At 37.4% G+C, this 27,947-nt stretch overlaps 1 protein-coding gene across 1 annotated transcript in view; it reads left to right on the plus strand.

Annotated features, from left to right (window-relative positions):
• Positions 1-26,916, plus strand: part of ADAM32 (ADAM metallopeptidase domain 32) — a 109,654-nt gene extending 82,738 nt beyond the window's left edge. Inside the window, exons 18-22 of the mRNA XM_053916360.1 lie at positions 5,063-5,251; positions 6,233-6,480; positions 13,509-13,544; positions 19,067-19,105; positions 26,629-26,916. Of these exons, the coding sequence (XP_053772335.1) occupies positions 5,063-5,251; positions 6,233-6,480; positions 13,509-13,544; positions 19,067-19,105; positions 26,629-26,671 (555 nt within the window). The 3' untranslated portion in view covers positions 26,672-26,916. The remainder of the gene's footprint in view (positions 1-5,062; positions 5,252-6,232; positions 6,481-13,508; positions 13,545-19,066; positions 19,106-26,628) is intronic.
• Positions 26,917-27,947: the final 1,031 nt, after the last annotated feature.

The following is a 27,947-nucleotide window of genomic DNA, read 5'->3' on the forward strand; positions in this document are numbered from 1 at the left end:
AAAAGTACTTTTGTTCAGGATGGCGCCAAATTTAGGGTTAAAAGGAGTACAATAAGGAGGGATGTCTTATGCCACCACGATGCTGTTGTCACTTCCAAAGGCAGTTTTACTTCTTCCTTCACAATTTGCATAGCCTTTGTTTTCTCGTCTTCCAGGATGATGTTGAAAAGGAATGGCGAGAGGCGACTTTCTTGCTTTGTTCCTGATCTTAGTCGGAAAACTTCTAATCTCACCATTAGGTATAATGTTATCTGTACAGTTAATTTTAATTCTTTATCTTGCTTAGGATTTGTGCATTTGCATTTATCTGACATACTGGTCTGCAGTTTTCTTTGTGTGTGTTATCCTTGCCCGGTTTTGACGTCAGGGCGATGTTGGCCTCATAAAACGTGTGAGGAAGTATCGCCTCTTCAATTTTTTGAAGAGAGAAGGATAGGTACCACATCTTCTTTGAATGTTTGGTAGAATTCACTAGTGAAACGTCTGGTCCTGGATTTTACTTTTTGGGAGGTTTTGAAAGGTTGTTTCACTTTCTTCACTGTCGGCCATCCTATTTAGATTTTCCAGTTCTCTGTGGTTTGGTCTAGGAAGGTTATATGTTCCTGGGAACATACCCATTTCTTCTGGGTCATTGGTTTGGTGGAATACAGTCTTCTATAGTATTCTAGTATGAGCCTTTGTACTTCTGTGATGTCTGTGGTAACTTCTCATTCATTTTTGATTTTGTTTGAATCTTTTTTTTTTTCCGTAGTGAGTCTAGCCAGGGGTTTGTCGATTTTATTAATCTTCACAAAGAACCAGCTCTTTGTTGCATTAGTTTTTTGTTTCATCTTTTTGTTCTCTATTTCATTTAATTATGCTCTAATTTTATTATTTCCTTTCTCCTGCTGCTTTTGTTCTTTTTCTATTTCTTTTAGATGTGATGTTAGGTTGTTTACTTGGGATTTTTCTTGTTTCTTGAGCTAGGCCTGTAAACTTCCCTCTTATTACTGCTTTCTCTGCATCCCAGAAGTTTTGGTTTGTAATATTGTCATTCTCATTGTCTCTCTCTGTCTTTTGACCTCACCTTTTATTTCTTCTTGGACCCCATCATTTTTTAATAGCATGTTATTTAATCTCCACATATATGTATCTTTTTTTTGCTTCCTTTTTGCAGTTGATTTATAATTTTAAAGCATTGTACTTGGAGAATATGCTTGGCATGATTTCAGTCTCCTTGAATTTGTTGAGGCTGGTTTTGTGTCCCAGCATATGATCTATCCTTGAGAGTGTTTTATGTGCTGTAGAGAAGAGTGTATGATCTGGTGTTCTGGCACGGAAGGCTCCGTAAGTGTCAATTAGGTCTACTTGGTCTAATGTATCATTTAAGGCTGATATTTCTTTATTGATTTTCTGTTTGGATGATCTATCTATTGCTGTGAATAGCATGTTTAGGTCCCCTACTATGATAGTGTTTTTGTCCGTCTCTCCCTTCATTTCTGTTAGTAGTTGCTTTATGCACTTCAGTGCTCCCTGATTGGCTGCCCGCCTACTGAGAATGTTATGTCTCTTGATGTAGCATCCCGTTTGTCAGTATAAAATGTCCATCTTTGGCTCTTGCTACGTTTTTAAACTTGACATCTATTTGTCAGATGTAAGTATGGCTACACTTGTCCTTCTGCGGATGCCGTCTGCTTGGAGAGTCATTTTCCACCCTTTCACTCTGAATCTGTCTTTATCTTTGCAACTGAGATGTGTTTCTGGAGTGCACTGTATAGAGAGTTTTGTTTTTTGAGTCAGTCTGCTACTCATACCTTCTAATAAGTGAGCTCATTCCATTTGTCTTCAGGGCGATTCTTGATATAAGAGGATTTCCTATAGCAATTTTATCTTTTGTTTTCTGGTGGCTCTGTGGCTCTATTGTTTCTTTTCTCTCGTGTTTCTGCCTGTTGTTTTCATCTGGTTGTATTCTGTATTTCCCTCCACCTTCATCTCCTTTTTTTGGTTATCTTTTTTCGGTTCTAGATATTTTTGCATTTACCATTAGGTTTATGCAAAGCAACTTTAATACATACAGTAGTCCTTTTTCTTAACGGTTGTACCTTATCTCCATTCAGCTGTACAAATTCAGTTTTTTATCCCCTTCCCTTCTGTGTTTTTGTTGTCACAGGTCACTTTTTAATGCTGTGAATTTACTTCCAAGTTTCCGTAGCTGTTTTCTTCTTTTTTAAAAAAATGGTTTTACTTTCTTTAACTTTTATGTTTGTTTAAGGTTTTGATACCCTATTCTGAGTGAGGGTTTCAATTTCAGGGTCTGTCTTGTTAGTAATCTTGCTCATAGTTTTGTATCTTTTTGTCTGTTTGTTTCAGATAGAAGAGTACGCATCAGTATTTCCTGTAATGCAGCTGGTGTGGTGGTAAATTCCCTCAGCTTTTGTATGTCTGGAAAAGTCCAGCTCTGCTGGATATATTATTCTTGGCTGGTGATTTCTCTGTTTCAATTCTTTGATATTTAATCTCTCTCTTTCCTCGCTCATAGGGTTTCTGCTAAAAAATCTGATGATAATCTAATGAGATATCATTTATTGATTATTGTCTCCTTTTCCCTGGGTGCCTTGAGAATTCTTTTTTTGTTGTTATTTTTTTATAGTTTTAATAATAATGTGTCTTGGAGAAGTCTCTTTTAGATTGAGATAAATAGGTATTCTGTTTGCTTCTTATATCTGAGAATCCAGTATTTTCCAAAGGTTTGTGGGGTTTTTGTCAATTATTTGTTTATGTAGGCTCTCTGTTCCCTTCCCCTGCTTCTCAACTCTTAGTATATATACCCACTATTCTAATATTGCTGTTTGTAATGGAGTCAGATAGTTCTCATAGAGAGCTCTGTTTCTTTTTTCCTCTTGATTCTCTTCCTCCACAAGAGTCATTTCTAGATTTCTATTTTATATGTCACTAATTCTTCCCTCCATCTCTTCTCTTCTCTTCTCTTTCCTAAGCTTGCTAGCTCATTCTTTGTCTCTTTTATTGAGCTCTTCAGCTCCGTAATTTTTCTTTTCTGTTCTCTTTTTTAATCTTCATCTGAGGACATGCTTATTGATTTTAGAGAGAGGAGAAGGGAAGGAGAGAGGGAGAGAAACATCAGTGTGTGAGAGAAACATGGATGTGTTGCCTCCACTACACACCCCAACCAGGGACTGAACCCGTAACCCAGACATGTGCCCTGACTGGGAATCAAACCCATGACTTTTTGGTTTATGGGACAATGCCCAACAACTGAGCCACACCAGCCAGGGCCTGTTTGCTTTCTTTATATATACAATTTTAATCTCTTTGATGAAGTATTCCTTTTGTTCATTGATTTTATTTCTAAGTTTGTTGAATTGCCTTTTTGAGTTTTCTTGGATATTGTTGTTTGTCAGAACAGCAATCTTGAATTCTGTCATTTAAGTCACATATTTACATGTCTTTATGTTTATTTTCTGAAAATTTTTTCCTTTCTGAATTCCCTTGTTATCTTGGTTATTCATTGTACTTGATGGATTATTTCTCTGCCTTGACATTTGTGGAAATGAAAGCTGCCTTTTTAATGTTAGGAAGCATTTTTTAAATTAAATTTATCTGAAAGGTCCATTAAAAAAGAACTTTTGAAATGGTAAATGGTAATGAAGAAAAATATAATAAAGATTAAATAAAAAAATAAAAAGAACTTTGATAGGTTGAGGTCTTTCTTTTATTTCCCTGTAGGTGGCGCAGAAGCACAAGTTTTTATTTTCTCTTACTGGCTCTCCTGGGGCTTCTGAGAACTCTGTGTGGAAGTTTCTCTTCCCTAGTGGAAGGTGTGCAGTTTTCCCCAGGAGGTGGGCATCCTCTCCATGGTCTGGTTGCCGCAGTCTTAGGACAGCACTGCATGGACTGAAAGGGATGGACTATGATTGGGACAAACTGCAAAGGGCCTCCTAAGAAGGGCAGTGTCACCTCTGTGAAATGTTTCAGAGTGAAGCACACACGTACATACACAGCATTATGAAGGTGGTGTGACAGAAGCTTGAGCACTGAATACCCTGAACAGAGTATTTTCCCCTGTCCATTTAAGCCATGGGACAGAGAAATTCAATTCATGTTCTTAAATGGAGATCTTAGAAACTGAGCAATGTTTTATATTATTTTGAGAAGTGGCATAGCACGGTGGTCAAGGAGCAGAGCTGCTGAAACCCAATTGCTTGGGGTTAAATCCTGGCTCTGTCACTTACCAGCCATGTGCCCTTTGGCAGGTTAAATATCTACACCTCAGTTTTTTCATCTGTAAAGTAGGAATAATAATTGTCCCGACCTCAAAAGGCTGCTGGGAAGATTTGATGAGTAAACCTGCATAAAGTGCTCAGAATGGAGACTCACATACAGCATCACAAAGGTGTTTGCTATTATTTAATAATTAATTTGTTAATAGTAGAAACCGTCACTTCCTGATGTTATGCTTTATCTAAATATCTGTTGCCCTCTGGTAATATAAAAACTCTTTGCTTAAAAATCAAACAAACAAAGGCAAACAGAATAAAGCTTGATAATGATCAAGGGCAGTATTATGCTCACAAATGTTTAACAGCTACTCCTGGGGGAGGGTGAAATCCTCATTTGTAAGAGCAGACACTTCAAGTTGCCCCGTGGTGACACTGAACTCGGAGACTGGAAGGGATGCTCACAGTCAGTTCTGGGAACTGGTGGTAGCTGGCCTCCAGCACACCTGGGAAGTGTCTTGTGTGTATTCGAGTCAAGTACATGGTTTTGAAATCACACACTAAAATTTCAGGAGGACGGTTGAAGACAAGAGATTTTCCTGATGCAAATCCTATGAGCCTGACTTCACGTTCAGTCCTGTGCGTACGTGTCTGTCGTCTCCTGTGTGTACTCGCTTTAGGCTGAGAAATCAAGCGTTTGATACATAGGCTGATCTCTCTAAGTAAATCAAATAAGCAAAACTACACCAGATAAAAAACCAAAAGAGATTCATAATCCCGCCGACCATTTTCCTTTCTATAGGACAGTATTTGTAAACGATCACTGACATGTTTTGAAACGGTCCTAGGTGTGCACTTCCGAGCAGCACTGCCTGTGCGACAGGGGCTGGAGCGGCGCCAACTGCGGCCAGCAGTCCAGAGTGGCCGACAGCCTCACAGCAGGCAAGTGTCCCTGTGTCCGCGCGTGCAGCCCGCCAGGCTCCCCGCAGCTCGCCTTGACAAGCACAGTTACATTTTCTCCACTTAGGAGGAAACCCGTATTCATAATTAAAAGGTGAATAGGCTTCTTTCAAGAAATGGAAACCAAATATACCTTCTTAATCTTGCTCTTTTTTTCCCCTCATATTAACTTTCAAATATCATGATTGAAGCTGAGAGTATCTTTTAAAATTTGCACTTAACTAGTATCATTGATTTTCCTCTTTTAAGAGTATCTCTCAGCATTCCCCCTTCATAATTGACCCTGTGATCTATACACAATTACTCTGTGTGACTGTGTGTTTGTTAATAGAGGAAGTAAGGAAACTGAAGACAAGTTTTACTCTGAAGAAGTTTACAACTTAGATGAGAAAACCCCCCCATTGCTGTTAAAGAGACCCTGGAGGGATGAAAGCACAATATTGTATCTGTTCACCATGTCATTCATTTGCTGACTTGGCAAACATATATTGAACTCCTGATACATGCTAGGTGCCCGCCATATGGCACAAGAGATACACACTAAGCTAAACAAAGCCCCTCTTCTCGTGGAGTGTAAGAATATGTTTCAGGCACCACGCCCAGTGCTAACTAGTCGCCGAATAAGGGTTAGGAATCAAGTCTCCTGATTTTTATGCCAGTGCCATTTTAGTAGTGCTGTAATGGCTCGGTGTATAAAAGCAGATCCCTAATGTCAAAAAGTCAACAGTCTACTAAAGAAAAGTAGGATCTGCACGAGTATAGTGAGATTCTGTAATGATGCAACCTGTAACGATGCAAATTCATTGGTAACTTTGCAATGACATCATACCACATTTTACTCATATATCATTGAAATTTATGAGTGTTAATAAATTACACTCACACCCACTTACAGGGTTACAAAGTGAGTTTTTGCTGTAGCTGTTGTGTGACAGACTATGTTGCAACTTTCTGGAACTTGGTTTTTGTTTTTCTAGAATAAGAGGTAGTAGGAGATAGTCCAGAGTTTTATGATTCTATTATGTTTTTGTGTTACTTGAATGACAACACAAATTAAGGACACTGTCATTAGTTTGTTGCACTTTCAAAGTAAAAGTATACAGCTTAATTATTTTACTCTGATTTGTAATGCCTTTTTGTTTTTAGGTTTAATCATGAAAAGAGCTTTTTGGAAATCTGAAAAGAACCGGTGGCTTCTAGGTTTCTACATTGCTTTGCCTGTTCTCATCATAGCAACCATAATAGCTGTTTCACGGAATCAGCTGAAAAAGTGGTTCACCAAGGAAGAGGACTCCCTAAGCAGCGAGTAAATTTGTGTTCTGAAGTTAACCTTTAGTTCCATTTGAATCTAGTCCCTTGTAAGGCATTATCATGAGCAACAACATACTTTATAAGAATTTTGAGTATTACATCAGTATGTCATTTAGTTGTGTCTGGTAATTTGGAATAGTCTCATTTTAGAGATACAAAGATTCGGGAGTATAAATTTAAGTGACCATCCAAAGTCATTGCTTTGGTAATTGGGAGAGGAAATACCCCTAGTGGTTCTCAGTGATCCGTGCCACCTTCCAGGAGAAGCAAAGCATTAGCATGCAGATTTCTGGGCCTCATCACACATGAAATACTGCAGTTTGCATTACTACCTTGTGTAGGAAATACTCGGAAAAAGATCTTCTGGATAAAGTTTTCAGAAGGTGAATTTTTTGTTCATTCTATAAGATATTTTTATTTTTTTCTTTTTTAAAGATGTTATTTATTTATTTTTAGAGAGAAATGAAGGGAGGGAGAAAGACAGGGAGAGAAACATCAATGTGTGATTGCCTCTCATGTGTCCCCTACTGGATACCTGGCCTGCAACCCAGGCATGTGCCCTGACTGGGAGTTGAACCAGTGACCCTTTGGTTTGCAGGCCTGTGCTCAATCCAATGAGCTACACCAGCCAGGGCTATTTAAAAAAAAAAAAATTCAAACACAAAGACACAGAAAAAGGTGACGCCCATTTGCACACCATTAGAAATGAATGAATATTAAGGTTTTTCTTATTTCTCTTATGAAATTACTATTGCATCTCTACCGTGGTAGCCCCGCCAGTGCTGCCTTCCTGCCTGCAGAACACGCTCTGTGTGCGAGGAGTGGGTGTGTGCCACGTGACTGCACTGCATGTGGCTGTGTCCGTGTGCCACAGCTAGAATTATATATTATTTTGAATTTCTGTACTTTTCATAGATACATTTTCTCTTCTAATTTTAACTTTGTTTATGTAGTTCCCCCCCCCCCATTTTTCATGTGCGGTTTTGGTTTTGTTGAGAACTCTATATTTTCTCTGTGTTTATCACCCTTAAGTTATGCTCTTTTCCTCCTGTTGCTCTAGTTACCTTTGCTGTGTTTTAATGCTAGCTTCCTTGAATCTAATGCTTTGATTATTAATTTTCTATTTTTCTTATTTTCTAATATATGCTTCAAAAGTTGAAACTTCCTCTTTTGTATATCATTTTACCTGCACTCTCCAGTTTTTAAGATACAGTTGGCATTTCATTCAAAAAAATTCAAAATTTCCAGTATGATTTCCTTTTTAATCATGACTAAATTGTGTTTTTTAGTTTCCAGTTACGTCATTTTTGTTGCTGTAAAAATAATTTTTAATTTTATTACTAATTGAGAGAGACTTGTCTCTATTATTTAGATTCTTAAATGTTGGAACCAGAAGGGAAGTCAATTTTTTATTTTCGCCTTTACTTCCTTTGCCTTTGGGTAAAATTGATAAAATCTTCTCCAAAACCAAGGTCCACAAGTCTAGTACCTATGTTTTTGTCTATGTAATGTATTATTTCAGGTCTTATGTTTAGGTCTTTGATTCATTTTGAATTAGTTTTTGTACATTAATTACAAAGTAATCTAGCTTCGTTCTTTTGCATGTGGCTTTCCAATTTTCCCAGAACCATTGATTGAAGAAAGTTTCTTTTCTTCATTGTATGTTTTTGGCTCCTTTGTCAGAAATTATTTTCTCATATACATGTGGGTTTATTTCCAGGCTCTCAATTCTGTTTCATTGGTCTGTGTGTCTATTTTTCTGCCCATACCCTGCTGCTTTGATTATCCTTGCTGTGCAGTATGATTTGAAGTCAGGGAGTGTCAGGCTTTGTCGCTTTCCTCAGGATTGCTGTGGCTATTCGAGGTCTTTTGTGGTTCCATACAAATATGATGATATTTGTTTTTTAAATGTCATTGAGGTTTTGATGGGATTGCATTAAATCTGCATATTGCTTTGGATAGTATGAACATTTTAACTATGTTTGTTGATTCTTCCAATCCACGAACATGGAATATCTTTCCATTTTATCATATCTTTTTCAATCTCTTTTAATAATGCTTTGTAGTTTTTCAGTATATAGGTCTTTCATATCCTTTAAGTTTATTTCTAAGTATTTCATTCTTTTTGTTGTAATTGTAAAAAAATTTTTTTCAATGTTTTTGTACATTGATTTTATACTTGCAACTTTACTGTATTTGTTTATTGTTTTTAATAGTTTTTTTGTGGAGTCTTTAGGATTTTCTATATAAAGAATCATATCGTCTGCAGAAAGTGACACTTTCACTTCTCCATTCCCAGTTTGGATGTGTTTTATTTCTTTCTCTTGTCTTATTGCTCTGGCTAGGACTTCCAGTGCTATGGTCAGTGCTAAGAGTGGCTAGGGTGGACATATTTGTCTTGTTCCTAATTTTGGAGGGAAGGCTTTCTGTTTTTCACCATTGAGTATGATATTAACTGAGAGTTTGTCATATATGGTCTTTATTATAATGTTGACATACTTTTCTTATGTACCTGTTTTTTTTGAGTGTTCTAATCATAAATTGATGTGGCATTTTATCAAATGCTTTTTCTGCATCTATTGATAAGATTATATAATTTTTATCCTTTGTCTTAAAGGTGCATCACATTGATTTGCATATGTTGAACCACCCTTGTGCCCCTGGAATGAGCCCCACTTGATTGTGATGTCTTATATTTTAACATATTATCATACTCAGTTTGCTAGTATTTTGTTTAGGATTTTTGCATCTGTATTCATCAGAGATATTGATCTGTACTTATCTTTTTCTTTTTGTTATCCTTGCTGGGTTTTTGTATCAAGGTTATGCTGGTCTCATAAAATATGTTAGAAAATATTGCCTTTAAAATTTTTTAAATTTAATTTAATTTTATTTTCTAACACAAATATGCTTTGTTGACTATATTCCCTATGCTGTACTTTACATTCCTGGGACTATTTTGTAACTACCACTTTGCACTTAATTCCTTCATTTTTTCTCCCAGTCCCCTAACCTCCTCGCCTCTGGCAACATCAGTCTGTTCTCTGTATCTATGAGTCTGTTTCAGTTTTGTTATTTCATTTATTTTGTTCTTGGTATTGCACATATATGTGAAATCATACGTTATTTGTCTTTCTCGGACTGACTGACTTCATTTAGCATAATACCTGCTCTTCCATACTGTCACAAATGGTGATACTTCATTCTTTTTATGGCCAAATAATGTTTCACTGCATATACATACCACAGCTTTTTTATTTCCTTGTTTATTAATGGGCACTTGGGTGGCTTACATTTATTGGCTATTGTAAATAAAGCTGCAATTATGTCTTTCTTCCGTTATGGAAAATTCTAAGTCATCATCTCACCAATGATTGACTCTTTTCTATTCCCTCTCTTTATGTTTCTGAAATTCCTATGTATAAAGGCCTTCCATTTTAGCCTCTATGTTGGTGGCGATGGTGATGGTTGTTCTTTTTGCTTCTCCTTTTCATTTGAGCCTAGAATAAAGCTTTTAAACACTGTATAGTAATATTAATCATTTTAGTATGTGTAATTCTGTGAATTTAACTAATATATACACATCCTATGACCACAGAAAAAAGTACAGAACTATTCCACCACTGTAAAAATTCCCTCTCATTCCATCTCTGGCTTCTGGCACTGCCAAGTCTGTTTTCTTTGCCTGTGCCTTTGCCTATTCCAGAACTTTGTATAAATGGAATCAGACAGTATGCAGTCTTTTGAGCCTGCCTGCTTTCCCTTAGCATAATGCATTTGAGATTCACACACGTTGTTATGTGTATCAACAGCTTGTTCTGTTTGAATATATGGTTCTAATGAGGTATAACTGATACACAGTAGATTGGATATATTTTACATGAAGCCATTCCCACAAGCAAGATTGCAGGAGTGTCTGTCATGCCCGAGTTTCCTTGTGCCTTTTTGTAATCCTCACCCTTTGCCTCTCCCATCTCCTTCATTCCCAGACTACTGCTGATGAGCTTTCTGTCACCATAGTTTAGTTTGTATTTTCTACAAGTTTATCTAAATGGAATTTTACAGTGTATACTTTTTATTTTTATCTGGTTTATTTAATTCACCATCATTATTTTGCAATCCATTCATGTTCTTCTGTGTATTAAAAGTTTTTCCTTTTTATTGCTGATACCTGTTCAGTTGTATGAATATACCGTAATTTGTTTATCCATTTATCTGTTGATGGATTTTTGGGTTGTTTTTGGTATTTAACTGTTACAAGTAAAGCCATGTTTATTTTGACAAGTTAATGGAAGATGGTAGCTATAGCTGAAAGGCCTCATTTTTTATTTGGGTTGTCTTTGTTTTAGTGAGTCATTCAAATCTTTTAATTATTTTTAAAATGGGCAGTTTGTTTTCCTACTATTGCATCTGCATGTTCTTTATATATTCTGGATTGAAGTACTTTATCATATATATGATTTGCAAATATGTCTTCCTACTCTGAGACTTGTCTTTTCATTCTTTCAAATAGCAGAAGTTTCAAATTTCGATGAAATCCACTGTATCAGTTTCTTCTTTTATAAATCATGATTTTGGTGTTGTATCTAGGAAATATTTGCCTAAGCAAAATTCATGAAGATTTTCTCCTATGTTTTCTTCTAAAAATGTTATAGTTTTAGGTTTTGCACTTAGGCTCATGTTCAGTTTGAATTAAGCTTTATACACTTAAAGAGGTATGTATAGAGTCAGTTTTTCTTTTGCATAAGAATATCAAAGTGTTCTAATATCATGGCCATTTAAGCTTCATTAAGCAGGGTTAGAATAGTCAGCACTACTGAGTCAATACCCTTGTGAGTACCTCTGCCCAGCCCACCATGAATTGTGGGACTTTTCACCTGAGGTGATGGGGGTACAAACTATTCCTGTCCCTTTGTGTGCACAACAGGTTGCTCCCTTTCTGCCTTTCAGAAAAAATTTTTTCCCTCTGACTCAGGTGGTCTCCTCACTTGCACTTCTGCTTAAGACTCAACGGGGCCCCTCCACAGATCTCAGGAGGTCTCTGTGTGCAGCCCTTTCCCTTTCTGCTATTTTCCCTGTGAATTCTAGCTGCCTTGCCCTTCCTAGACTCCCTATTCCATTTCCCCAACTCAGGGAACCTTCTGGCTTTGCCTGCGCTCCTTCCTGTGCTACAGCCTGGAGGCTCTCATCAGGCAATAAGAAGGGTCAAATATCGGTCTCCTCTTTTTTATTCCCTTCTCTCAGAGATCACTCTTCTGCACTGACGTATTCAATGTCTCAGAACCACTGTTCCATACATTTGGTCAGGATTTTCAGTTGTTTCAGGCAGGAGGGTAAACCTAACCTGTTACTCCATCTTGGCCAGAATTGGAAGTATGTCTTTATGGTTTATAACTGCGTATCCCACATTCTGTTTTATTTCCTTGGTTTGGACTTTCACCAACTCTTCTTCCATCTCTGTCCTGTAATAGTCTTATGGAATCTATGCTTGCAAAGATTTCTATGCAAGAATGTAATTCTTATATTAAAGTTATAAAAACAATTTGTGTTGTATTTCTTGGTGTGTGAATTTGCTGATTTGCAGTGACTGTTGATACTCATGCTTTTCGTGGTTTGTTATCATAGACTCTTTTATCCTCAGCGTCTGTGATTTTCCCATGAGAATTCGGCATGCCCTTGTTGAAGACACACATGTGTGGGTTTTTGATTTTTGCTTCTTTTAAAGCAAAAATATTTAAAGCAATCGCAATGCATTGTGTTCAGGAGCTATTAGTGTGTGAGCTGGGATCCTGGAAGTATACTTTTTGAAGGCTTGGGGGTCCTACTTCTCTCAATGATATACTTTTCCCATCTGCATAGCCTCATTTTCCTGCTGTATTCCAAAGGCTACTTACTGGTCAGAGGTGATTTTTTTTTAATCTTGAGGCAAAATTTTTATTTTTTTCTCTCCTATGTGCACTTAAAAAAATTAAATTTATTAGAGTGACATTGGATAATAAGATTATATAGGTTTCAAGTGTCCATTCTGTGGTCAGAGTCTTTATTGTCCCTGTTTTATGGATGGAGTGGCTCTCCCTGGCTCCCAGGTTTAGTGAAGGAGCTCACCTACAGTTTCCCACTTGCAGAGGCCTCAGACCTGATTTCCTTTTAAGGAAGGGCCACTCAATCTCCAGCCCCAAAGAGGCGTCACAGTCTCAGATACCACTGCAGTCATTCAGTTTTAGCTCCTGTTCATCCTTTGAACTCCATTGCTTTATTTTCGCTAGTGCCAGGAGAAGTCTTTTCTTGTTTTTAATCTCAGTTATGTATTAAAGTTTTGTTAGTTTTTTTTCAGCACTCCTCTATGTGAAGATTGGAAGGGGAAAATATCTTGCCTGTCTACTCTACAAGATTGTTTAGAAGTCAGTAGGGATTTTAATTTACAAAATGTAGCATTTCTCACCCTTGCCAGTGTGGCTCAGTTGGTTGGAGTGCTGTCCAGTAACAAAAAGGCTGCAGGTTCAATTCCTCGTCAGAGCACATACCTAGGTGCAGGTTCGATTCCCAGTCCAGGTGTGTATGAGCCTGGTCCAGGTGCTTATGGGAGGCAACCAGTCAATGCTTCACTCTTGCACTAGTGTTTTTCTCTTCCTCTCTCTCTAAAAGCAGTGAAAAAAAATGTAGCATTTCTTTATCAATGAATAAAAAATTAAATGTTGAGGTATAAAAGTGAGAATCAAGCATTCGGAGTCAAACCTATATTTTGTGTTTAGAAGTGACAAGCAGAAAGCAAAGCAAATTAATGCCTTCTTAATACTCTCCTCACTGCAATATTTGGCATTTGTACTCCTGTGGATTAGGTATATGGGTAAATAAGTTATTTATTGGCGTCTTTTTTCCGGTGACCTGGACATTATTCTCTTTATTGATAACCAGTCTTGTAAAAGAGGTAACACTGCTTTTAAACTGGCCTTTTATTCAAGCAGTAGGTGAACTTTCCCAGGACTAACTTGAGACATTATTTTCTGTGTTTTAAATATTCAGATCAGAAAGCAGCGTTCACACATATACCACCACCAGGTAAGTAAATTGGAATGTATTTTAAGACACATGTTGAAAATTAAAAATGAATGAATGATTCACAGTTAATTTCTAGATATTGTTTAAACTCCTGCAATTGGTAAAGTAATGCACTGAAACCAGGACACTAATTTATAATAATTCATTTTCTAGTAGATTAGATTTTTATTCATTTGGAAGTCTACTTTGAAGAAACAAGGAATAAAATAGCTGACTCTAGTAAGAAATAGAATATGTATAATTAGTAAAGAAAAAGGATGTGTAGCTCTACCTAAGAAATATTGCAGGTTTGGTTTCAACTACTGTGATTAAGTGAATATTGTAATAATGTGAGTTATGTGAATTTTTTTGCTTCCTAGTGCATATAAAATTTTGTCTATTATATTACACTATATATTATAGTCTATTAAATACTAGACATTGTAGTCTATTAAGCGTGCTACAGCACTGTGTTTTTAAAAACCAACATACACACTTTAACTTAACAATACTTCCGTACTAAACATTGCCAGCCATCATCTGTGAGTCACGGCCTCTCTGCTGTGGAGGGTCCTGCTTCAGCGTTGTTGGCTGCTGACTGGTCAGGGTGGCGGTTGCTGAAGGTTGGAATGGCTGTGGCAATTTCTTCAAATGAGACAGCAGTGAAGTTTGCTGCATCAATGGGGACTTTTTTTCCCCAAGTGACTTCTCTGTAGCATGTGTTGCTGTTTGATAGTATTTTACCCACAGTAGAACTTTCAAAATTGGAATCAGTTCCTTCAAACCCTACCACTGCTCCATCAATTAAGTTTATGTTATAATCTAAATCTTCTGTTGTCATTTCAACAATCTTCAGATCTTCACCAGGAGTAGATTCTGTCTCAAGAAACCACTTTCTAGTGATGCTGAGCATCTTTTCTTATGTCTCTGGGCCCTCTGTATGTCTTCCTTGGAGAAGTGTCTGTTCAAGTCCTTTGCCCATTTTTTAATTGGGTTGTTTGTCTTCCTGGAGTGGAGTCCTGTGGGTTCTTTATATATTTTGGAGATCAGGCCCTTGTCTGAGAAAAAGCAAACAAAATATAACCAGAGACATTGAAGTTAAGAACAATCTAACAATAGCCAGGGGGGAGTGGGGAGCAGACAGTGGGGAGAGGGGATTACAGAAACTACTATAAAGGACACATGGACAAAATCAAGGGGGAGGGTGGAGGTGGGGGAGGGAGGTGGGTTCAGATGGGGTGGGGTGGAGGGATGGGGAGAAAAGGCAAACAACTGTAATTGAATAACAATAACAATTAAAAAAAACCAAACAAACCACTTTCTTCACTCATCCATAAGAAGCAACCTCTCAACTGCCCGAGTTTTGTTGCTAGATTGCCACAATTCAGTCTCTTCTTCAGGCTCCACTTCTAACTCCAGTTCTCTTACTGTGCCCCCCACGCCTGCAGGTGTTTCCTCCCCGAAGTGCTGAGCCCTCAGTCAGCTGATTCCCCGCTCCTGTTCATGTTGCTGTTTTGCTCTCTTTCCATGAGTCACTGGTGTTCTTAATGGCATTTAGAATGGTGTCCTTTCCAGAAGGTTTTCAATTTACTTTGCACAGATCCATTCTGTGTCTTAGATTCACTGACATAACTTTTTCACAAACTGGGCTCTGAAAAACACCCTGCCAGAGGGATTAAAAATCAATAATCTCAAGAGTTTTTCAGTAGTTGAATTTAATATGTTTATGTATTTATAACATGTTTGCCAATATATTTAGACTAAAGTCTACCACTTTATTTTTTTCTATTGATTATACTTTTCAATATTTCTTCTATTTCCTTACATTTCATTATATCGATTGTGCTGTTATTGTTTTTTCTTTCCATCTATTAATTTGGTCAGTATATGTTCTAATTTTATTTTTAGTTGTATTATTTAGTTATTAAATTATTATATTATTATTTAATTATTAAATGTAGTTAATTTTGCAATTATACACACACACACACACTTATATTCTCCTAATAATATATAGATCTTAACCCATTTAACCCTATGAGGTCTGCCCAGAAAGTATCCATCTATGTAATACAAAAAATAGAGACATTTATTGAAGGTACAAGATAAAGAAACATTGTACACAGGACAATGATGCCTCAGTCCCCTTCAAAGTAGGCTCCTTGGGGCCTCACACAGTTCTCCCAGTGTCTCTTCCACTGTTCAACATTCTCTGCAAAATTTTTTGCTGTAATCGCCATCGGCTGCCCCATTGTATTTTCCTAAATCTCATCAACAATCTGAAATCTTTTCCCTCCAAAAGTGATAATAGTTTTGGAAAAAGCCAGAAGTCACCGGGTTCCAAATCTTGGCTGTAGGAGGGTGAGTCACCTGGGTGATTTGATGTTTCTCCAAAAACTATGCACGAGACATGATCCATGAGCAGACATGTTGTCACCAGCCATCAGCTGCCCATAGCTGCGTCCTTCTGAATCATCTGGATAGTTTCTGGGGAGGAATGTTCAAGCTTACTGCAAAATTTGATGTAGATTCATTGCTCTACTTGCTCAGCTATTTTGAATGCTACAGCTGCTCAGTACATACGCTCACTCAACAGCATCTGCCGCCCACACTGACTAGTACAGTGAAGTCGTCATTATTCGTGCATGTGCATTCCAGTCCACTCTCCTTGGCTGCCAGGTACATCGATGTCACGCAAACTGTTCTCGTTATGTTAAGAATGGCTGGACTTTCTCTGGACAGATCTTGTACATTTTCCTTCACTCGCTCTTACATATTTTTATCATTTGGGGTTTAGTTACTCCTGAATTTTAACCTACTTCAAATCTCTTAATATTCAGTATCCCTTTGGAAGAAGTACCATATTGTTGCCATGCACAGTGCATACTTCTTTGCCATAATTTTTGAGGGAAAAATAAGGATGTGCATTATGCATGGGAATTAGTAATAAGATGTGGGTACACATTATACATGGTGAAATATGGTACATCTTTTAGAAATTCTGTTAGTGAGTCTGTGTGTAGTAAGCTGTTTATCTTATTTATCTAGAATTGTCTGTATTTTCCCTCTTGAATGTGAATTTATGTAGTATGGAAGTCTTGGTTGAGAGTTACTTTGCCTCAGCTATTTGATGATGCGTCAGTGACACCTGGCATTTCCTGATGATGATGATAAATCTTCTGTTCGCACATTGATTCATTCATTCCTTTACATACGCAGTGACTTCAGACCACATTCATTTATTATCTTGAAGTTCTGTAAGTCAGAAGTCCAGATGGATTTGTCTGGGTCGTCACAAGGCCAACCCGAAGGCTGAAAGGCCAGACTGAGTTCTTAGGTCATTCGGGTTGTGAGCAGAACCTAATTTCTTGCAGTTGTAGTCTGAGGTGTTTATTTCCCTGCTGTCTGTCTGCTGGAGGCCCCGCCTACTCCTCCTGCCCACAGGACTCCTGGTGTACCTCCCTTCCTCTTCAAAGAAACAAGGGCATGTGGAGTCTTCCTCAGGCTTTGACTCTCAGCTCCCCTCTGCCACTAGCAGGAGAAACCTCTCTTTTTAAAGAGTTCACTTGATTGTGTCATGCCCATCAAAATCTCTGAATTTTATAATCAGCTGATTTGGAGCTTTAATTACATTTGCAAATTCTCTTCGGAGCAATACTTAAAAGAATGTTTAAATATCCCAAAATGGGAATCTCAGGGGGCCATCTTTAGAATTCAGCCTAATACAGCCTCTAAAGTGTTTTTTTGCCCATCCATAGAGATCTGGTTTCATTATGATGTATTCTGGTAATTTTTTAAAAATCATGAGCTAGAACCCAGTATTTTCTTTCAATGTGAAGCCTTACTTTGGAAGAGTATTAGACTTTTTCTCTTCAAATATTGAGTCTCCCTACTCTAAATCTTCTATTAAATTTTTCCATGTTTTTAGCTGGCCTTTTATATTCAGAGGTGGGCAAATGTAGGTTAAATTACCAGCCATCATTACCTGAAAGATAAGTCATAAGTAAGGATACAAAATAATAACCATAATAATAATAATAAGACAAATAATACAAATTAATAATAAAACAATAAATAATACAAGAGTAAACTGTCAACCACTCAGAACTGTAAACCTACTTTTGCCCATCCATGTATTAGGCTTACAGTTGTGAGTTTGTGAAACATGGAGTTTATTGTTGTATTATTACTTATTGACTATTGTATTATTTTTCATTTGAACAACTGTAACCCACATTTGCCCCACCCTGTATTTCTGTTTACCTAGTGTTCTGGGTGATTTCCCTAAACAATTTTAAAGTCAGCAATTTTTTTTTCTAGTTTTGTCATTTCTTGTTTAATGGATTCTGTTCCTTTATTGATCCCTATGGAAATCCTAAACATTTTTTTGAAGTTTTTCTGTTACCTGTAATTCTCAGTGTATGAATTCTTTAGTTTGTTCTGGCTGTGGACATTAGCTCTTACTGGCCTTTTCTTTGATGGTAAGGCCATTTGAAGCAGCAATGATTAACTCATGAGAATTCTACATATCCTGCTTTGTAGAATCCTCTTTTGAAGAGTATTTCATGTTTTACTCTCCTGAGTCACCCATTTTCACAGCACTTGTTAGACCTGGAGATCTAGGATTCTAAAGAAGCACGAGTTGGTATCCTGAACCTATACTTGTTAAAGACTTAAGGTTCCTGCTTCTCTGTGTGGTATCTGTGTTATCTGTATCTTAAACCATTTTAAGCACTTAGGGTTCTTATGTCTCCAGGAGGTACTTTCTCATCTACACTTACAAAGAAATTTCCCTGCCCTATCCTAAAGATGAGTTGTAAGAGCATTTACTGTCCTTGTTTCATGGATGGTAAGGCCCTTCATGGCTTCCAGGTATGGAGAAGATTAGTTCCAGCTTTCTGGAAGGTCTCAACTCCCTATAAGCTGATGTATACAACTGATTTACGTAGCTCTGGAGTTGTTCAGCTGTAGCTCCTATCTACCTTTTGTGCTTTCGATTGTCTCTGCTTTTTAAAAAAAAAACTGTAGTAGAAATGTCCCTTTCTTCTAAATTTTGGTTGGTATTCTGTGTGTGTGTGTGTGTTTATCATATCTCTGTGTGTGGGATAGGAGGGGACAAAACACTGTCAGCCCAGTCTGCCTGATTGTCTAGAAGCCAGTGAGGGGTTTGAATCAGGACCTGTAGTAATTTGTTTATCCGTGGACAAAGCATTAGGTTGGAACCTGAAGGCTAGAATCAGGCATTCAAGGTCAAGCATATATTCTGTGCTGGGTGGTGGTAAGGACGAAAGCAAACGCGTTACTTGCCGCTCTCCCTAGTTGGGGATTTGAAATTTATGTTCTTTACGGACATGGTATATGTGTAAATGAGAATGCTGTTTAGCTGCACATCCCAATTTAGTAATCATTTGAGGTTATTCCTCAGTGATGGTTAGTGCTATAAAAGAGTTAATTCAGGTTATAAAATTGTCTAAGATTCATTTTTTAGAAAGGCCCTTTTTTTAAAGAAATAACTTGCAAGTGTTACTTTTACTCTCGTTTAGGTCCAGGTCAGAAAGCAGTAGCCAAACGGATATTGTTGGGTAAGTAAATTTGGAGGCATTTCTTAAAATAAATATGTTAAAAAGATAAATTAATAATCAACAATTAATTGGTAAGTATTAATTGAGCAGCAAAAATTGGTACAGTACTACACCAACACAAAACCAAATCTATTAGGATTTGCCAGTCTGGTAACTAGTACTTACCTGGGGAAATACATGTCTTCATCCCTCCAGTTTGTTAATGTCTATTGGGCGTTTACTCGTGGACGATCAGTCATGTTTATGGAGCTAACTCATAAACAGGGAAGTTTACTGCTTTATTTGGAGATTCAACTAGAAACTCAACGTGTATGCTTGTGAATAGCTGAGTGAATGACTGCTTACCATGGTCACTTAAGAAAAATTTGCTGAAGGAAAACATCAGAAGGGAACAATTTCTGTACCTTCCATAGCCTCTCAGCATTACAAAATACTTTTAATTAGATTCCCCTCCATTACCCGAAAGGCAGCTGTCTCTGTGTGATAATACAGCAGATGGTTAGTTTCTTACATCTGACAGTTTGGGGCTTGGGGTCCTTCCGCAGATACAAAACATTTGGGAGTTTTCACTGCTCCCTCTCTGACTTAAAAATCCTTTACTTGTATAGGGGCTGGCATTTTAAACCTTCCAGATTCCTCCAAAGTCTACTGCTGTTCCAAAACACATCCACATCCACTAAATAAACTTTTTGGGCTGCACAATCGGTTATATAATTTATCTTTTTCCAGAGGAGGCCTTCCTCTTCAACAGGAACACCTATACCTGCTGTTCTTAGCATTTACCTCTCATTTAGTAGGACCTTCTTATAGTGACACTTTGGAGTCATGAGTTACTATTAACAAACCAAAAAAATGATGTTTATTATGATGTCCTCCCTGTGTTATGGGACTATCATATGTTGCTCAAACACAGCCACGAGGTCTCAGTGAAACTCTTCCTCAACTCGGACTTCTGTCTTATCGTACTCTGTCGTTTTAGAGGGCCCAGTTTACCTCGCTCAGCGTTGAATAGCCAGTGTGTAGCTCAGTTCTCAGCTTATGGGGTTTAATAAATACAGTTGACCCTTGAACCACACAGGTTTGTACTGTGCTGCTCCACATGTATATGGATTTTTTCAATAAATACATGGAGTGTTTTAAGTGTATTTTCCTTACCATTTTCTTAATAACATTTTCTTCTCTCTAGCTTACTGTACTGTCAGAATACAGTATGTAACACATATAACATATATAATAGGTGGTAATCAACTGCTTATGTTATCAGTTAGGCTTCTGGTCGACAACTGGCTATTAGGGGTTAAATTTGGGGGGAATTAAGTTACATACTGATTTTGACTGCACAGGATTGGGTAACCCCCAACCTCCATGTTGTTCCAGGGTCAACTGTACTTGTTGAATGAATGAAGGATTACTTTTAATCTTCACATGCACATTAAGCAGCCGAACCAAAACTGCTCCACAAACAGAAAGACAAATACACACACACTTCCACATATCCGTAATGTTGTAACTGCCCCCATTTCTTCTCTCTCATTATGCCATCTCTCATCCTGCAGACTTGTTAACGTACTTCATCTCTCCTCTGACCCTTAGTCACCTACACAGAGTGCGAGATGATAGCATTACCCACAGGAAAGTGTTTATTTCCGTTGGAGTGCACTTTGGAATGCTAGTTCACTAGTCTAGCCTTCTGGCTGGGTGCGCACCAGGGAAACAGTTTTTGGGATAATTATACATTTAAATTCTAATGATGTCACTTGACACTGTTGCTGTCCTTACTGGCATAACATCCAGTATAGTTTTCAGGTCATTTATTTATCATTTATTTGGGGGGAAGGTGTTTAACACAGCAGAAATTCATTTTCTCACAGTGTAGGAGGCCAAAAGTCCAAAACCAAGCTGTCAGCAGCTTGGAGACTCTGAGGAAAAACCTCTCCCTTCCTTTCTCCTAGCTTCTCGTGGTTGCTGACAGCCTTGGTGTTCCTAGCTTCTGCTGCAGTACTCCCGCAAAAGCAGTGCTTTCCACGTGGCATCTTTCCCGTGGGCCTGTGCATCTCTGCATCTCTCTTTCCTTGTAAAATGACCCTAGTCATTGGGTTTAGGGCCCACCCTAATCTAGTATAACTTTACCTTAAGCTGATTATACCTTTACATATGTAAATGCCTTATTTCCAAATGAAGTTACATTCACAAGTACCTGGTATTAGGACTTCAGCCTCTTTTCTGGAGGGGACACAATTTAATCCACAACAGTGAAATAAATACCCTGGTTATCATTAGAAATATAAGCCTATAAGTTCACAAAATATATAAAAGCCCATTCTATGAACAAGTGTATAAGAGAAAGAAGAAATTCCAATTAACATGCAAACTAAGCTATTTTTCATTTTTTGTCCTTCAGTCTTCCCTTGCCAACCACAAAGTATGAATTCCTTTCAACTTAAATGTTTTTTGCAAATTTCTCGATTAAAACTCCTAACCCATCTCCCAACTACTTTCCCATTTATAGTCCATACATTATTATTTATTGCTGTCAAATTTTAATTCTTTATCTTTTAATATCGGAACCTTCTCCTCTATAGATGATCAAAGCAAGTCTCCCACAGTGTCTGTCTTGACTAAGGTCATCAAGACTGCTAAAGAATCAGAATAGCATCTAGGTGTTTATTTTGTTTTACTAAATTTACTGGGGTGACTCTGGTTAATAAAATTATATAGGCTATCATCAATAAATCAACAAAAACACATGCTGGCGAGGATGTGGAGAAAAAGGAACCCTCATGCACTGTTGGTGGGAATGCAGGTTGGTGCGGCCACTGTGGAAAGCAGTGTGGAGTTACCTCAAAAAGTTAAAGATGGAAATGCCTGTGACAAAGCAATTCCACTTCTGGAAATACATCCAAAGAAACCTGAAACACTAATTCGAAAGAACATATGCACCCCTATGTTCATTGCAGCACTGTTTACAGTAGTCAAGATTTGGAAGCAGCCCAAGTGTCCGTTAGTAGATGAGTGGATGAAAAAGCTGTGCTACCTTTATTCACTGGAATACTACTTGGCTGTAAAAAGAGAAGGACATCTTACCCTTTTTGACAGCATGCATGGACCTGGAGAACATTATGCTAAGTGAAATATGCCAGTCAGAGAAAGACAAATACCATATGATTTCACTCATATATGGAATCTAGTGAATAAAATAACCAACAGACAATAGAAACAGATTTATAGATACAGAACAGACCGAGAGGTCTAAGAGGGGAAGGTGGTTGGGAGAGCTGGATGATAAAAAGATTAAGGCAAAAAAACCACAAACCCAACCCATAGACACAATAGTATGGTAATTACCAGAGGGAAAGGGGAGCGGTAGGAGGGAAAAGAGGGGAAAGGGGGGGAAATGGTTGTGGAAGGAAACTTGAGGTGGTGAACACACAATATAATAAACAGATGAAGTATTATAGAATTATATACATGAAACCTGTATAACCTTATTAACCAATGTCACCCCAATAATTTTAATAAAGCCATGAATTATATAGGTTTCAAATGTATTATTCTATGACACATGATCCGTATATTGAATTGTGTGCCCACCACCCAAAGTGAAATCTTCTGTCACCGTATATTTGGCCCTCTTTACCTTTCGCTCCCCTGCACCCCTCTTCCCTCCAGTAACCACCATGCTGTTGTCTGTGTCTATGACTTTCTATTTGTTTTTCTTGCTTGTTCATTTTTTGCTTTCAGTTTTATATCTACCTATAAGGAAAATCATATGATTTATGACTTTTTCTGCCTGACATTTTACTTAGCATGATATTCTCAAGATCCATCCATGTCACAAATGGCAACATTTCATATATATGTACCACATCTTTATTCCATCATTCATCAAAGGACACTTCTGTTGTTTTTATGTTTTGGACACCATGAATAATGCTGCTGTGGCCATAGGGGTGCATATGTCTTTGCGAATAAATGTTTCCAAAATTTTTGGGTAGGTACCCAGAAGTGGAGTTGCTGCGTCCTATGGTAACTCTGTTCTTAATTTTTTGAGGAACCTCCATTCTGTTTTCCGTAGTGACTGCACCAGTTTACATTCCACCAGCAGTGAATGAGGGTTCCTTTTTCTTCACAACTTCTTCAACACTTGTTATTATTTGTCTGGTTGAGAATAGCCATTCTGATAGGTGTGAGGTAGTAGTTTTGATTTGCCTTTCCCTAAAAGCTAGTGAAGTTGAGCATCTTTTATCTATCCATTGGCCATTTGTATGTCTTCTTGGGAGTGGAGTCTGTTCAGATCCTCTGCCCATTTTTTAATTGGATTGTTTGTTTGGTGTTGAGTTGAATGAGTTCTTTATATATTTTGGGTATTAACCTGTGTGGAAGCTGTTGTTTGCAAATATCTCCTGTCATTCAGTTTGTTGCCTTTTTGTTTTGTTAGTTTCTTTTGCTGTGTGCCGAAGTTTTTTAGTTTAATGTAGTCTCCTTCATTTATTTTTGCTTTTACTTTCCTTGCCTTTGGGGCCCAATTCATAAAATCATCTCTTAGACCGAGGTCCATAAGTTTAGTATGTATGTTTTCTTCTATGTAATATATTGTTTTAGGTCTTATACTTAGGTTTTGGTCCCTTTTGAATTAATATTTATACATGGGAACAAACTGTAATCTAGTTGTTTTTTTTTTTTGCACGTGGCTTTCCAATTTTCCCAGCACCATTCACTGAAGAGACTTTCTTTTTTCCATTGTATATTTTTGGCTCCTTTGTCAAAAATTGTTTTCCCATATACACATGGGTTTATTTCTGGGTCTCAATTCTGTTCCATTGGTCTGTGTGTATGTTTTTCTGCCAGTACCATGCTGTTTTGATTATCATTGCTTTGCGGTATAATTGGAAGTCAGGGAGTGTGCTAACTTTGGCTTCCTTTTTTTCCCTCAGGATTATACTTTTTGCAGTCGACATGATTCTTTATATAGAAAACCCTAAAGACTCCACCAAAAACTATTAGAAACAGTAAACAAATACAGTATAGGGGCTGGATAGAAAATAAATTACAAAAATCCATTGCTTTCTTATGTTCTAACAATGAAATTTCAGAAAAAGAAATGAAAAAAAAATTCCCTTCTAATTGCAACATGAACAATAAAATACCCAGGAATAAGTATAACAAAGTATGTAAAGGATCTATACTGAAAGTTACAAAGAATTATTAAAACAGATTCAAAAATACAAAGAAATGGAAAGATATTCCATGTTCATGGATTGGAAAAATCAACAGTTAAAATGACCATATTACCCAAAGCAATATGCATTGCAGACTTAATGCAATCCCCACAAAAATCCCAATGTCACTTTATTAAAGAAATGGAACCAAAAAATCTCTGTGTTACATTTATTTTTGGAATAATCCGTAACTGGTGGAAAGTCAGTGGGGAAGACTGTTGGAGTCAGAGAATGTGGAGAGGTGGAGTCAATTCTAGTGTGGCTTCTATTAATAGCATAGTAGTATAATTTACTTTTAAATATCTAAAGTCAACCAATATTTCCAGTATTTGCCTCCACAACAAGAGCATCTGGGATCATTTAACAGCAACTTCAGTCGTTAATCTCTCACGCATTGTCATTCGACTCAGCCTCTGGGCGTTTTCCCTCCGTGGCCTCCCCTGCATCGGTCCTATTCTTACTGCTGCTACTGTCGTCACATTTTGCATCATCCGAGCACTTACTAGGATTGAACAGTGTACTTACTAATTTCTTTGATCACTATTCACTCTTGAATTTATGTTTTTCAATTTTACTTTAATTTCTTTTCCCTGAAGTACTCCCTTTTTAGCTTCAGCCAGCGGGTGTAAGCATTTTCTGTTGAATTCTGAACATGTCTTTTTCTACACTCCTCTTTGAATGATAGCTTAGATGGTTACAGACTTTTAGCTGAGGGTCACTTTCCACAGTCTTCTAGTGTATTCTGTTGTTGTAATGTGATGTCTACTGTCATTATTGAGACCTCACTTGTTAGTCTGATTAATTTAGTTATCCCCTTCCACTCAGTATGTATTTTCTTTGAGTGCTTCTAAGGTTTCCTCTTTGTAGTGAACGTTTCGTCATTTTATTGCGATATGTCCTGATATAATTTGTTTTTATTCATCCAGCTCTAGATTCGATACAGTCTTGAAATATCTGCATTAGGGTGATTAATTCTGGAAAAAATTTAATCATTATCTCCTCAATTATTCACTCTTCTCCATTCTTTTTCTTCTCTCAACCTAAATGTTTATGGGAGGATCTTCTCATTTTAGCTTCCACGTTTCTTAATGTGGCTGTTCATATATTATGCTTTTCCACCTCTCTGCCTGACATTGATATCCACATGAGTTTCCAAGTCACCCATTATTACGCCCATTTTTAACAACCACCCTTTTCTTGCTTTATTTCTGGCTTCATGTCTGTGGAGATCCTAAACATTTCTACTAAAGGTTTTCATATTACCTGTTGATCTTGTGTGAATTTTTCTGCTGTGCCGTAGCTGTGGGCATTTACCACGCAGTAGTTTGTAATCTAGACTTGTTCTCCTGGGAGTCCCGCATGCCCCAAGTTATAGAAGCATACGTAAGGAAGAGGAGGACATTTCAGGTTTGGCTCTATCGGGGCATGAATGTTTCAATATTTTCTATGCTTGCTGGTTTTAATTTATGGAGATGGGAACTGGCCAATTGAGGTCCTGCTGCTATGCATGGTACAGGCCTGGGATTCTGCATTTCTTGGCGATCCGTTTCCATTCACATGGCTGAGTCAATTTGTCTGTTGAACTCCTAGTGGCCATAGTTTGTATTATCTGCATTCAACTCTACCAGGCTTGGGCTTCCTTCTACCTTTGTAATATCTTTGCCTTTAGCTCCCTCCAAGCTAAGGTTATTAAAAGCACATCCTTTAGGGTGTAAGTAATTCAGATTCCCTTGTGGTCATTCAGCTTTAGTCCCTGTTTTCCCTCTGAACTTCTAGTTTATCATATTTTACTGACAGAAGGAAAAGTCTTTTCAGGCTCCTAATCTCAGTTGAGTGTTAACATTTTTGTGCTATTTTCATCAGCTTTTCTGTGGAAGACAAAGGGGAAGTTCTCCTTATGGAACAGAAGGGGGAAGTTCCTCTATCAGTTCAGACTGCTGGATTGCCCAGGAGTAAATGGGAGTTTTAATTTGCAAAATGTGGCAATTTACATATCAATGAATAAAAAGAGCTTGGAGCCTGAAAGCTACATTTAGGCATTCAGAGTCAAACTTGTATTGTGTGCTTAGCAGTGATAAAGAAAAAGAAGATCTTTGATACCTTGATACTTTTCCTCATTGGATGATTTAAATTTTTCCCAGCATATTGTACTTGATTTGGGGTAAACAAGAATGCTATGTATGTGCATGCCCAGGTATTAATACAAGTTAATTTTGGCATGAAATGCCCTAATCTTCATTATTAAAAGAGATAAGTTTTTAAATATAACTTTTAGACATTATTTTTACTTTTATTTTTATTTAGATCCAGGTCAGAAAGTAGTGCCCAAATGTATACCAGCAGGTAAGCAAATTAGGAAGTGTTTATTATAAATAAGTACATGTCAAAAATAAGAATGAACAAATAATTGCTTAATATTTTTTGAGCAGCCACAGTTGATAAAGTACTGCATTAAAATATGCATATTTCTCTTTCTTAGAACAAGTATTACCTCAGTCTTTTTTCTTCAGTTGACTAAATTTGTATTGATTGTTTCCTCTTTTGATACATTGGAAAAAATTAGTTAAATCTAGTAAGAGACAATGCATTTATAACTACTCTGTGAAACTAACTCAGAAGCAGGGCATTTTTTGCATCATTTGTGATGGGATACACAAAAAGAAATACTACTTTTTTGTTCAGATTACATTTATACCCATAAACTCAATATGAACAACTGAATGAATGATTAGTTCACCTAGGAGGAGTTTATCTAAGAGACAGTACCATAAACACACTAGAATCCCACATTTCCCACTGCCCTCAACAGCCCACAATTGTGTTAACTGGCTTCTGTGAAGTTTAGTTTCCCATGCTCCACAGTTGTGGCCTTGTGACCCTTCTGAAGTCATCAAATATTTATAAGGAACAAGTATTAATTCAAATAAATACTTTCCTTCTCCCTCCTATAGTTTTAGTTTTCTTGTACTGTCTGGCATTTTTCTTTAAAGTATCTTTTTCTAGTTACACTCAATCCACTGGTTTTCCAGAATATCTTATCTGCATATCCTCAGGTTAAGTTTTCAGGCTACCCCACACCATGATATGTTTTCTGTCCTTCCTGATGAAGTCGGTCCCTCCATGGGAGAAGCTATAGCAATCCCATACCCTTTATTCTCTCTGTTGTTTGTGGATATCTCCTAATGTAATCACCTCTTTATAGACCTTAGTTACTTTCTCCAAACGAAGAACGAAGGAAAAAACGCTGATTTTCTTTATTGTCTCTATTCCCTGTCACCATTAGCAAGAGATGTGTGGAACAAAACACTGTGGATCCCCCAACCTTTTGCTCACCTCGCAGCATTACTTTCCCTATGTATTCTGAAATGGCTTGAGGGTAAAGGCTGCACATATTTTGCTAACCAGCTTATAGTTAGCACCAAGCAGAGTAAATGCTCAATAAACACTTATTTACTGAATGAGTGATTACTCCTGAACTTCACGTACACACATAATTAATGTTATCACTACTCCAATTTTCCTCTCACATTATCTCTCATTATAGAACGTATCCCTCACATATAATCGTTTTCTGGAAGTGGTATGCAACTAGACAGGGGCAGTCGAGAGAGCGCCATCTATGG

This window comes from Desmodus rotundus, chromosome 13 (genome assembly GCF_022682495.2).
Source record: "Desmodus rotundus isolate HL8 chromosome 13, HLdesRot8A.1, whole genome shotgun sequence".
Lineage (NCBI taxonomy): Eukaryota > Metazoa > Chordata > Mammalia > Chiroptera > Phyllostomidae > Desmodus > Desmodus rotundus.